The following is a 13,879-nucleotide window of genomic DNA, read 5'->3' as shown; positions in this document are numbered from 1 at the left end:
CATGTCTAAATGCAGAAATGGTTTCCCAGCATAAAAGTACCTGTAACTCTAAAACTCTAGTTAGCAGCTATCTGTTAATGGAACATCCTTCAGGAAGGCTTCCTTAAGTAGCTCAAAGAGTGCATACACCTAGGCAGAAAGAAGCAGGTTAAGATCCCAAGGTAACACTTCCTTATGAGGAATAAAGCGGCTAGGGCTCTTTGGCTTGGATAATAGACGGATCAGGGGTGATACAATAGAGGTCAATAAAATACTGAGTGCAGTGGAAAAGGTAGATATGAGTAGTAAAATAGCATAAAATCTGTTTTACTACTTGGGGTCTAGCTAGGTACTTGGGACCTGGATGGGCCACTGCTGAAAACAGGATACTGGGCTTGATGGACCTTCGGTTTATCCCAATATGGCAATTCTTATGACACCACTGGATGTCCATAGAGTTTTAAGTATTTAACCCTTCTCAGAAAGTGGCCTGCACCTGGAAGTCACCAAGGGGTGCTCCTGCCCCAGCCCCTCAAAAACATGCAGTGATTGCTAAATGCACCCTCAGAGAAGCTAGAGCCAAGTTCTTATCCAAACTGTCCTCCAGAAACTCTACAAGCTCACAGACTGATGACTGCAGAAGACTAATCCACCTTTCCTGGCAACAGGCTTCAAATATCCCCTAAACCCTGACATAAGTCAAGGAGACAGATATATTCCAAGACTGCAAGAGAGTAGCAACAGGTTGCCAGATAGTTTGTGCTTATGTAAGTGCATTGAACAGTTCCGGAGACTACTCAAAACTCATTTATTTGTGAAGGCTTTTTCATGTTAAATTATGTGAGTCTGGATCAGGAAATTAGATGATGCTGTTGTTTATGTGATGTAGGTGGGATATGATTTTATATATGTTTTTTTGTAACTTGCCTAGGTCTTCGGTGGGAAATAAATAAATTACTTGACCAGGACAACCCCTCTTCAGAAACCTTGTCTTTTAAGGAGCCAGCCAGCAAATAGGAAAGAGGGGAGATGGAATGCATCCATCATCTAAATTGGGCCTTAGAACAGAAGGCCCGCCATGTTCAGAAACAAGGGTCACAGATGACTCTCCACCTTCTGAATGACTAGTAGCCATGGAAGGAACACATACAACAATATACTTTTCCATCAAAGTTGTACCAGCATAATGATTCCTGCCAATTGACATCCCTTCCTGTTGCTGAAGAACCTTGGAGTTTTTCGCTGTTGCCATCAAGTCAATGACTGATAACCCCCCAGCGATGAACTATAAGAGTGAAATATTTATTTGTCAAACTCCACTCTTTTGAATTTAAGATGATCCTGCTTGCAAATTCCCCCATTCTGGACACATGCACCAACAGACTCACCAGATGTTTCTCCACCCTGTGCATGAGGACCTTCACCTCCTTTGCCACATGGTGACTTCTAGCATATTCCCGACAACTGGCATAGGCTACTGCTGTAGTATTGTCTCGCAAAATCCATGCCATCATTAGCAAGACCTATTCCAGGTATTCCAAATTCATTGCTGTCTCCAGATTAGACAGATGTTGTCACCAAAACAGGCTACATCTTGCCACACCCAGGGCCCGAGTCTGAGCTTACCAGCAGGACATCAGAGATCTCTTGCAGTGGGCACATGCAGATCCTGGCCCATGGAACCAAATCCAAAGTTGCCATCATAGACTCCAGTTCAGGGGTGATCCATGAAATTACAGACCAGTAAGCCTGACTTCAGTGCTGGGCAAAATAGTGGAAACTATTTCTGTATAAAGAATAAAATTATGGAACATGTAGACAAACATGGTTTAATGGGAAAGAGTCAGCATGTGTTTAGTCATGGGAAGTCTTGCCTCAAAAATTTGCTTAATTTTTTTGAAGGCAAGAATAAACATGTGGATAAAGGTGAGCCAGTTATGTGGTGTACCTAAATTTTCAGAAAGCTTTTGACTAAGTTCCTCATGAAAGACTCCTGAGAAAATTAAAAGTCATGGGATTATGAATTAAGAATTGGTTATTAAACAGAGGGTAGCATTAAACGGCCATTTTTTCTTATTGGAGGAGGGTAAATAACAGAGCCATAGCATATAACATACCTTTAAATGATCTGGAAATTGGAACAAGTGAGGTAATTAAATTTGCAGATGACACAAAACTATTCAAATTTGTCAAAAACACAAGCGGACTGTGAAGAATTGCATGAAGACCTTAAAATATTGGAAGGCTGGGCATCCAAATGGCAGATGAAATTTAATATGGACAAATGCAAAGTGATGCTCATCGGGAACCATGGCAGCCTTGCTCAAAATGATGGCAGTTAGTCAAAATTCTGCCTCCAGGCATAGCAGGTTCTTCTCTGTGATTAGGAGGCCAATCTGTCCTGCTGCTGTATACCGTGCTTAGAACTGACTCCTGGAGTTGTGCTAGTGACTTCCAGTGCTCCCACTCACATTGGACAGGTGCTAGAACTCTTGAAGAGCACAGGGTACACTCAGAAGGTGCTGCCATGTCTTGCTTTTCAGCAGTCCTGTTAAAAGTACTTGCAGTGTGACCCATACCGATTCTCCCCCACCCCAACCCTGGCTCCCACTGTCTTTAGCTGCTGCAAAGGTACTGAGCTCTTGGGGGGGGGTTTCCTCTTTATCTGCCCCTGGACCAAACACTCCTCAGGGTTCCTTCCTAAGACCAGGAGAGAAGGATCAAGGGCTCTACAGCAAATCTCCAGCCCAAGTTCAGTAGACAGGGTTGGGGGAAGGAACTCAGCACTACTAGTATCCCTAGGCTGTGTGAAATGGTACCCTACTCTTTCTTCTAATTATTTTTTTTCTTTGGTGCAGTCCAAGATGGCTCCTATAGGGAACTAAGGGCCAGAAATATCAGCCCAGTCCCACTAATCCTACCTGACCAGATCCAGACTGCACTGATCTGCTATTTGCTGTGAACTACTGCTTGGTGCCATTATTAATCCTTCTCATTGGTTGCCAATACCATAGAATTCAATTTAAAATTTTGATGCTGGCACATAACTCATTTCATTTGCAACAACTAAGTTATTTAAATTCTCTTACCATTCCATATTCTCTAGACTGGTTTTCAGGGTCGATGAGAAGGGTTTTAAAAAACAAAAAACAACTGAGATTTGGGAGATTTATTTAAAACAGCTCTCACAGAGTGAGGTATTGAATTCCCTATGAATAGGTTAAACTAGATTGGGTCTCAACCCATGTAAGAGGGAGGGGGGATGGAATTGTCAGCTGTTATGCAATGGGAAGGAGGAATATGGCTGAGTTTGTTTATAAAGTAGGGTGCAATGAAGCGGGACGGAGAGGGGTTGGGGGGGTGATGGTGGTGGAGAAACATTTTTTAAAAAGCTATATATATGAACTATGTTCTGTGGACTCTAGACCAGTATGTATACGAAACTGATATATACTGGTTGCCTGTTTTGTGTCTAAAAAGAGAGACTGAACAGTAAAAAGAAACATATTTAACAATGCAACAAACAAAAAGACAGCAGCTACTTCTTCTTCGTGGAAATATCAAGTTGTAAGATTATGGTGCCTCTTTGTTAAGCTTAAGAACTTCTTCCTTCCAATTTATCTCTACAACCCAAGGTCTTGGATATCTACTCTTGTCTAGCTATTTTATTTCTTTCACCTCAAATATTCTTTCAAAAAACATCTCTCTGCGATACTACTGTATTTCCCCGCATATAGGCCACAAAAAATGCCTATACATGTTTTAATACTGGTAGATAAGCCGCCCTATTTTATTAGCTGCGGCTTATCTACCAGTAACGGGCAGCCTGTACAGTTTTAAAAAATCACCCCTCTTACCTCCCTCGCTCCCTCCTTCAGCTAAAGATAGCTCAACATGTGTGGTGCTGAGGTAGGGGAAAGGCTCAGCTTTTCGCCCGGAGGCAGAGGCATGGTTGTGCCAGACAACGCGGCTCACGGGCTGCCCAACGGAGGTGGTTCGTCTTTCCAGAGCTGGTGGAGCTGAATGTGGGCAGGCAGGTGTACGTGACCCGCCATGTCACGCTGCTCGCCGTGCCGGACTCGCTGCTCAGGCACATGTTTTAGCATGAGCGGTGGCTGCAGGAGCTAGCGCACGACAGCAAGGGACGCTTCTTCCTCAACTGCGACGGCTTCCTCTTCCGCTACATCCTGGACTACCTGCGGGATCTGCATCTGGTGCTGCCCGACTACTTCCCCGAGTGAAGCCGGCTGCAGCGTGAGGCCGAGTATTTCCAACTGCTCGAGATGGTCAAGCGCGTCAGCAAGGAGCGCTCCTTAGGTGACAATCCCCCCTTGCCGGCACCCCTGCTTCTCCTGCACCCAGCGCTGCTTGCCGCTGTCTACCTGGAGCCCGAGTCTGAAGGAGCTTCATCTAGTGCCTCTACCTTCTCTCCAGCCGGGGCGTCTTCACCCACCTTGGACCCTTACCGCTTCACAGCCTCCTCCAGGCCGGCCTCGGAGGTTGGGGGGGGATGATTTTAAAAAATTGTATAGGCCACCCCAGTTTTGCAAGCCGCACCCACTGGGCAGGCTTGCAAAACTCATATATAGGCCGCGGCCTATATATGGGGAAATACGGTAATCTCCCAGGTTCTCACCTGAATGGCAGTTCTTCCTGTGGTAGATCCAAATGGAAACGAATGAAGAACCTTTCAGAATCCTCCCTCTCACCATCAGTGACGACACTTCCATTCAGTTTAGAAACAGATGGCAATCTACAAATAGATATGACAAGAAAAAAAAAATGAATCGGTGTAGCAGTACACAGTATTATACACTAATAATTTTTCTTAAGCAATGTGTTATAAGCTGTAATAAATAAAGAGGCCTATTACCAAAGTGTGCTGCAAATATATAATGTGCACCATTGATAAATATTCCCCATTAATCTCTATGGGGGCTATTTACTACTATTATTAATTATAACAATATGCGTTTCTGAATTTTGGTAAATAACTCATTTGAGAGTGAAGGCCCTAACTGCTTGTTCTATGCATCATCTATGCTAACAATGTTTCTTTATGTATTCTAAACAAGATGCGCCAGTAGTCATACATCCACCTTCATAACCTTCTTGGAGAACTTCCATTGCTGTAAATGAGAAGACCCTTAAGTCAATCACATGATAGAAGCAGAAAGAAAGATGGATGTAGACATCAGCACCTAGCAGCTTCCGCTCTTACTCCAGGAGCAGTTCTGCCCCTTGCTGACATTCCCCTCCCATGCCAGCCTCCTTTGCTCTCCTTAGACCCTTGAATATTCACGCATTAAAAAAAAACCCCAGAGCAAACTGAAAGACCAGACCTGGCTAATACCAGCTTCCTGCGCTCCTCAGTGCTGTAAGGCTGCAGGAGAGGGATGCCTAGTAATCTCACTTCTTCAAGCTTGGGGAAAGAATTAAGCTTGTCAATGTCTTCCCAGCAATTCAGACCTGCTTTAAAAATTGCATTGTTTAGAAAAGGAACAAAGGATACATAACTCGCCAACAAGAAAGAAATCACTGGTCAGGTATTTCTATCCTTGCCTCATGAATGGTATCTTGAGTGTAGTATTCTACCTCATGTCTGACAGAGCAAGCACCCACAAAGTCCTTGTATTTCACTCTGTACTCAGATACAGGATCTCACAGATGCTGGTTTTTCATTAAAGATGTCTACTGTAATGTTTTATTTGGGTCAAAGAGAGCAGCATAGAGACCATCCTTATCTAGAATGCAACCTCAAACTATATCCTGCTCTGTATGCCAGCCAGCTACAAACAAAGCATTTAAAAGATCTGGAACATATATATTTTACAGAGTCCAAGGACTCCTCAGGGTATTTAACTTTTTCTTGCAATTAATAGCCTGCAGTACTCTGAAATGGTAGATTCTAATATCGTGAATGCAAACAAGGTTGAACTATGACTTATTCTGAACAGTACAACATTTGTGTTTTCCTTCCACGCTGTTAATTTGTTTAAATATAGTTGCAAAGGTGCAGCATTACAAGAGTTAGGGAAAAAAAACAGCAATTATTGAAAAACAAATGAAATCATCTTGTGAGTGAAGTGGAGAAAATCTGGAGAGGGTAAAATGAATAATAGAAAAAGGTAAAAAGAAGAACGCTTTCAATAAGGTCTGTCGGACTTGTCCAAATGAATGCTGCACATTGTTTCCAGCTGCATATATAGTGTAACATAAAATAAAATACTAGAGTGGGCTGGGGCTATGTCACTTCTTGCACTTCACCTGAATTATGCAAACTGATTGATCGCAGGTTTGGAAAAAGTCTTGTTAAAGAGTCATCAGTGTCTTCAATTGCCATTACGTTATTGTTGGCCAGAATCAGGGTGTCCAGATGGGGAAACATTATTCCTAGCTTGCGAATCTCAGTCCAGTCATGCAGATTATTGTCAGTTATATGCAGTAGTTTGAGAGATTGAGAGCAAACAGGAGAACATGAGACGGTCTCGTAGTCATTAAGGCACAGGAAGAGCTCCTCCAACCTACAATGGTACAGAAAGTAGCTCTCACTTCTGCACAGTATCATCGCCTCTTCACTCAGTACTGGCATCAATGTCAAGCAAACCACAGCAGCACATCTTTAGTAATATCCTGCCATATTCTGGGCTATTAATGCTTTGTTTTTTATGAACCATTATGCTCTCTCTAGTCCTGTTCAACATATATCTTTCTGTATGCAAGAGGCCTACACAACTACATTAAAATCACACTCAAACAGCTCCTCTCCCCATACCCTTCTGCCAACTAGGAACCCATTTATAAACACCCTTCTATTCTAGGAATTCTTGCTTTTGACATAGGGGTTTCTGAAGAGGGAAGGAACTATCTAAACTGATCTCACCCTCTTACCGATCACACCCTTTTTGAACAGAATATCTTACTTACACTGGTAATTCCCGCAGCAAAATGTGGACCGTTTCCCAAGAAGCTTTACTGTTGTTGAGGACCAGTTTGCGCAATCGAGAAAAGGAGACTGCACACGTTTGTTCTAAAACAGACATGTGCAAAGGATTGGAACTCAGGTTTAAGAACTCCAGCTGTGGAACGTTGGAAACAATTTTACTGACCTAAGAGCAGCAGACAAAAAAAAAAAAAAAGAGGAGAAATATGCAAAAATTCTATGAACAAGGAGCATGGCAAGAAGCAGAAAGACAATGCAGAGGTTTTGTGCTCAGACATCTACAGTCACTGGACTTTTATATCTTATATCTGAATTATAAGCACTACAGCAGAGAAAGGAGCTAATCTTTTCCATTTAGATATGTGCATTTCTTTACCGTGCATCTGGTTTTCTAACATGCAAAAACGATCGGGCACACATTAACTATTGATCAACTTGAATGAAGTTGATTAATACACACTGAGAAGTTCTAAAAAACATTACATTTTTTAAAACATATAAGCTTGAAACATACTGTTACAACCCAAAAATAAACTGAAATGTTTCCATGAACATCTGCTATTATACATTTACAGTTTACTAAAGCAATCTTTTAGGTATATATTGTTAGGGAATTATCAAGTGATAATGTAATATGTTGTGTTCATATTTTAATGTACACTTGATGTATATGTTAAAATGAATATAAGATTTGGAAAAATACTATTGTTGGAAGGGATGGGAGGGGGAGCGGTTTTTATTTATATATTTATGCTGATGTTTGATTAGATTTTCAAGTGATTTGTATGATCTAATTGATATTTTATTGTACACTTGATGTAATAGGGCAGAGTACAGTACAGGGGTTTAAGAAAGGATTGGACAATTTCCTGCTGGAAAAGGGGATAGAGGGGTATAAATAGAGGATTACTGCACAGGTCCTGGACCTGTTGGGCCGCCGCGTGAGCGGACTGCTGGGTCTCAGGTCTGACCCAGCGGAGGCATTGCTTATGTTCTTATGTAAGAAATGAAAATGAATAAAGATTTGGAGTAAAGCAATCTCAATTAATTTACAATTCACACTTGATTTACACTGTAAGGGCATTTTCCAAAAGGATTTTATATGTATAACTAACTAGTTACGCAGGAGTCTGGCAATTGAAAATGGCCTGGCCCCCTCTGTAGTGTCAGAGAAAAAAACAAAGCCAGCAAGGAACTCAGATATATTCAAAACTATTTAACCAGCCAGAAACTGCTCCTAGCCAGTTAAATCACTTGTTCAGGGCTAACCGGACATTTTCAGCAGTTCTCTCTCAAAACCAGCTATTTTGGAGGCGTTCTGGGTGAAGGAGTCAGCACTTGGTTGGTTGTCAATATTCAGCGCTTAACCAGCCAAAGCTACCACATATATAGGATCACATGAAAGTCAGTCCTGCCCCACAGCCAGTTAAGTGCTAAATATCACACTTAACCAGCTATGCTTTAGCTGCACTGCAAACCTGGAAATTCAATGCCGAACCCCAGACCTGGTCTAGTATTGACTTTCCAGGTATAATGCTGGCGGTCGCCAGTAAAATGCTTATTGCTGTTGGCTGGCCATCAACCCCTTCAATTTTTAAATTGCTGTATGTGATCTATGGGGCAAAATCACAGGTACTGAAGACATGTCAAACCCTAATTTTGAGAAATTCTACAGGCCTTCAAAAAACAGCAAAGATTGCCCCCCCTATAAGCAAAGGATTACAAAATGTACCCTATATCTTGTCTCTTTTCACAGCCCAACAACCATGCTTTTTTACTCACAGTGCATGACATATAGAAGACAAGAGGTCATAGCCTGAAACTGAGTGGCAGCAGGTTCAGGACAAATGTTAGGAATTTATTTTTCGCACAGAGAGTATATATAGGGCTACCTGCACATGCTCAGATGAGGCTCCCAAAGCCTCACCTGAGCTCTGGGAGAGCAAATCCGAATTGGGGACGTAGATGACGTCACCAAAAGTGGGGCTGACTTATACTGCTTGTCCATGGAGAATTTCTTTTTTGCACAGAGAGTGGTGGACGCTTGGAATGCTCTCCCGGAGGAGGTTGTGACGGAGACTACTGTTCTGGGTTTCAAGCACAAGTTGGATGCACACCTTCTTGCAAATCATATCGAGGGATACGGGAAATCCGGGTCTCCAATAAGGAGCACCTAATTGGGCCTCCGCGTGCGCGGATCGCCAGACTAGATGGACCTAGGTCTGATCCGGTGAAGGCGTTTCTTAGGAGTAATGTCTCGCTGTCTCTCTTCAATGAAAATGAATCAGATCTGAGAAGAAAGACTAGGATGACCCTTCAGAAACCTCTCCACATACTTCAGACTAGAGTCTCAGCTAGGATATGTTCCCAGCTTGAAAGCTTGCTCTCAGCACAGGATTTTCCAAATTTCATGTAGAGGAAACCAGATTAATTTAAATTCACAAATTAATGACACAAATACGTCCAACTCTTAGCAACATGCATACAGTCTAAATGTCTCAGTGCAAGCAAGTGGCCTTTAAAGTAACAGTACTTGTTAAATACTCAAAATTATTCACTTGACTGCATTTTCTATATGCCTTTCCCCCCCAAGATCTCATAAACATATTTTTTATACATTTGTATTTTTTGAAAACACAAAAAAATGTGCATCTTTTAATGTGTCCATATTCTATTACTAAGTAGTCCACATTCAACCACTCCTTTCAAACTCTCTGCATGTCACTATGTTGTCTATGGGGGTTCCTCTGGGGATTGGCAGCAACTGTCCTATATTTTTATTCACAAGGATGGATTTGAGAAAGTAAGGAGAGCAACTTTCAAAATACTATTATTATTAGAGAGAAAAGGTAGATCTTAATGATATTTGTATTATTTTCTTATAAATACAGGCAGTCCCTGAGTTAAGAACGGTTCCATTTTTTAAAAACCATTCTTAAGTTGAATTTGTATGTAAATCGGATCTTAGAATTCTTCCCACTTTCTCCACCTCCTTGAGACCTCCTCTTGCATCCTTTTCCATCCACATCCTTTTCCATCCACTGTTCCCTCTCCACCACCATCACCACCACCACATCTAACATTACTCCCTCTCATCTTTCTCTTCCCCATACATCTCTACCTCACTCCTCTCCCACCACCATGTCCAATAATTCTCTCTCCCTCCCTAGGCCCAACAACTCTCCTCTTTCTTCATCTCCCCATATGCATCATCTCTCTTTCCCTCAGATACCCAATGCTCCCTTTCTATTCCCTCCCCCATCTCAGCATCTCTTTCCCTCACTCTCTTCATTCTTCTATCCTATGGATCATGCTCCCCTCCCTCCCTCTGTTCTGTGTCCCAAGTTCATACCCTCTTCCTCCTTCCTTCCATCCTTTGTCCAAAGTTTGTGCTCCCTCCCGAATCTCAACGTGCCCCTCTCCCTCCCTCCCTCCCTCCTGTGTCCCAACACACCCCTCTCCCTCCCTCTATTCTGTGCCCCAAAAATGTGCCTCCATCCGGCGGGTGTTTACCTTCTTCTGCCAGCTCCCTACTCCTTCCAGCAGCAGTTGTTTCTCTGCACAAAGCTGCAGGCAGTGGCTCTTATGTGCGTCCTGTGGCTGAGCCAGAAACCTTCCCTCTGATGTCGGAGGAAGAATGGATGAAGGGAGGGAAGAAGGCATGTTGGAACTTGGGAAGGAGGGAGAGGGGTGCGTTGGGACACCAAAGGTAGAACAGGACCCCTGTCCATAAGTACAAGTCCGACTTAAGTTGGATGTTCATAAAACGGGCTCTGCCTGTAGTTGAATTCTATGTATTTTATATTTTATCTTTATTTTTATTGAAGAATGTATTCATTATTTTGTATGATAGATGTATGATATTTAGTTTATTTTTTGCTTTGTCTTTCCTATTTTTACATGGAGTTCTTTTCATTACTTTGATTGGATTATATTGTTAACCGCATTGATCCTATTTGGCAAATTGAGCGGTATATAAAGATTTTTAATAAACATACACGTAAGAAGGATGAATCAGTCATACAAATGGGTGATGTCATCCTGACAGCACCAATAAGAAAGCAATAAGGCAGATGGTCCACTAGATCCAATGTGGAAAAAAAAGCAGTCCATATGAAGAAATAGTCTTTATTAAATAAACTCCAAGAATTCAAACATGGCCACGTTTCGCCAAAATTGGCTGGAGCTAGTATGAAACATCAATCTTCACTAAAACTGGAAATAAATATTCCTGGGTCTATTTGTAGGGCTCTTCTTTTTTTTTTGTCTTGCTATTGGATTTTTGTCCTTAGTACTTTTACTTTCACCCTTCGATTCATTTTTATTTCTTCATTCCTTCTGATTTCACAAGAAACAACTAAAAAATAAATTTTTTAATAAGTTTTCCACAGACTTAAATTTAGCTAAGTACTTTTCCCATGCTAGATTTTTAGAGATGCCATTGCAGCTAGACAATGACTGCCAAAAAGCAGTCACTTAAGAGTGCTGCTACTGCCCACAGGCTTGCCCACACTGTAGGATGTCTTCTCCAGAGCGAGATGACACAGAATTTTCAAAATGAAGGCACTGTGCCTTATGTTCAATTTCTCCCACGATAAAGATGGAATTGAAAAAGAGAAGATTAGAAGGAAGGTAGGGGCGAACACTGCTTGAGAAGAAAAACAAAGCTGTTATTTCAATGGGACTTTTTCTGGAAGATCCAAAACCCCTAAACCAAACCACCCATAAGACATCTGTCAAAAGAGCACAACCCCATGAGGAGGAAACCAGATCCTGCACCACTACCTTCCACAGCACAGGGATCCTTGGTAGAGAAGGGAGCCGACCCTCAATTATGCAGCATCTACACAGAAAGCGCCCCTACAAAATGGATCCAGTTACACGTGCATGTGAAACTCTCAGAAGAGCTCTCAGAGCAAAGGAAGCTTTCCTCAGTGCAGTGTCACACAGCACAATATCTCTGTAAATACTTCATATCTCCTGAAGTTGAGCTTCAACACACACACTTGTGCAGAGCAGATACTGTTGTCTGAACATGTTCTTGTACAGATCTTTAGTGCAGATTACATTGGTGCTGAGTTTTTCCACATCTGCTCATAGTCCCCAAATGACGATCAATCATTTGTTTCAATAATGTGTACCCAAAGTCAATGGGCTCATCTCCAGGTCTATCCTCTTGGAGTCTCCCACACCCAACTATAGAGCATGACTTTATACTTAAATACTGAGCAGAATTTGTTATGAGCTAATCTCAAAAGATTTTCCCCCCCCCCCCCAACTGGATTCACTGCAGGAGATGACTATATAGTTTTTTCTAATTCTCCAGGAGATAAGAAATCAGAATTTGTACATCTCCCACAGTTGGAGCAGTCTCCGCAGGGAACCTCTGCAGCATGAAGGCGAAAACCGCGAAATAAAACATGAGCAGAAAAGACAAGCTCCCACAGCCTGGCTTGTAGGAAGAAAGACTAATGTTCACAGGGCAGTGATGAGGCAAGAGGGGGAGGGGTTTAAGTCTCTGAAGTTTGAGGCTTCCTACAAGTCCTGGCAGGTAGATGGAAATAGCCCACTGGTCCTGAAAGAAAGTGATATTGTACAAGGAAGGACCATATGGTCATAAGGAAAAAGTTTTTCAATTACTAATGCTAAACTGCAGTTGTATATAAATAAATGCATGTACCATTGCTTTCAAAAACATAACGGTTTGTCTGATCGTTCACCTTAAGAAAAAGAGGAAGCTCTCAGACTAAGCGGCAAACGAAGAACATGGTTGGAACTTGATCTGAATATTTTATAAATTAAATAGATCTAAACAGTCTCTTAGACTTGAGGCGCAGCCAATCAAGGAAACTGGTATGACTTAAAACCTCTGGTTTAAGGGATGATGTCCATGACAGACTAAAAGATGTGTCCTAGTTTGGGGACAAAGTGAAAGGCAATAATAATCGAAAGTGTCATGGTACTGCCTTATAAACTTTCATCAGCCACAGTGACCAATTACCATAGCAAGAACATCTCCCTACCCATACAGAAAATCTTCTATCAAATTAGTTTAATGGTTAGTGCAGCAGGCTCCTCACAATCCTGGGCCACCTATGGTACTTGAATATGACTCACCTTGAGCTACAACTGAAAAGGGCTGAGAAATCCAAAATCTTCCCTCGATTCATTTATTTTAACATTCTTTCATTTAGCTTTTCCATGTGGATAACTCTGTCTTTTGCAGAGCTCAGTTTTCAAAAGTTCCCAGCCTCTCATTATGATTCATAATATCATGCCAAATATCTGCTGATTACTAGCTGTTTTTTCCACCTAAAAACCTTCTAATGAATCTTTTGGAAATGTTGAATTGCTCCAGTTTATTCCCACCTCCTTACATTGCTCAGCTAGATATGTTTCACATATGGCACCTCCTCCAGCTCCTGTTTGAGTATATTTATCCAGCAATTACTGCACTGTAATTAGCCAGCAAAAATTATTATTTTGAGTATGTTTACCCAGTGGCGTTTTCTTTGCCTGCATCCAGGACGCATCTCTGCATAGTGTGAAGTTTCATAATTCAATGTCCTTAAAGAAAAGTTTCTCCCAATGTTACTACTGCACAGCCAAAATCCAACTTCACTCAGAGCTGCATCATATCTGTAAAGATGTGTCTAGTGCTATTACAGTATACTATATCCCTATAGATCAGTGGTCTCAAACTCACAGCCTGCGGTCTCAAACTCACAACCCACTGTCGTACCTGATTTTGCACTCTGGGCAGGAAGAGAGGTGCTGGCATCAGCTGACTTACCGGATACGCGAAGGTAGGAGTCCCGGCATACGTGACTGCAGCAGGAAGTTGCAAGTAAGCTGATGCCAGCGCTGGAGCCTCTCTTCCTGCCCAGTGTGCGAGATCTTGTACAAGACCGCGGCTGCAAAATACAGGTATTGCTGGATAAGGAAGGAAGGAAGGGA

The 13,879-nt window shown here is 42.0% G+C and overlaps 1 protein-coding gene across 3 annotated transcripts in view; it reads right to left on the bottom strand.

Moving 5' to 3' along the window:
• The window catches only part of TBCEL (tubulin folding cofactor E like), a 44,426-nt gene that overhangs the window by 11,909 nt on the left and 18,638 nt on the right, over nucleotides 1-13,879 (bottom strand). For 2 of the 3 annotated variants that reach the window (XM_033918318.1, XM_033918319.1), the window contains exons 4-7: nucleotides 6,907-7,088; nucleotides 6,247-6,503; nucleotides 5,322-5,448; nucleotides 4,616-4,732 (exon numbers count right to left, since the gene is read on the bottom strand). In XM_033918318.1, the coding sequence (XP_033774209.1) occupies nucleotides 4,616-4,732; nucleotides 5,322-5,448; nucleotides 6,247-6,503; nucleotides 6,907-7,088 (683 nt within the window). Of the gene's footprint in view, nucleotides 1-1,605; nucleotides 1,766-4,615; nucleotides 4,733-5,321; nucleotides 5,449-6,246; nucleotides 6,504-6,906; nucleotides 7,089-13,879 lie in introns of all 3 variants that reach the window. The other variant, XR_004536785.1, reaches the window with a different exon arrangement.

This window comes from Geotrypetes seraphini, chromosome 13 (assembly GCF_902459505.1).
Source record: "Geotrypetes seraphini chromosome 13, aGeoSer1.1, whole genome shotgun sequence".
NCBI lineage: Eukaryota > Metazoa > Chordata > Amphibia > Gymnophiona > Dermophiidae > Geotrypetes > Geotrypetes seraphini.
This window is presented reverse-complemented; position numbering and strand designations above follow the sequence as displayed.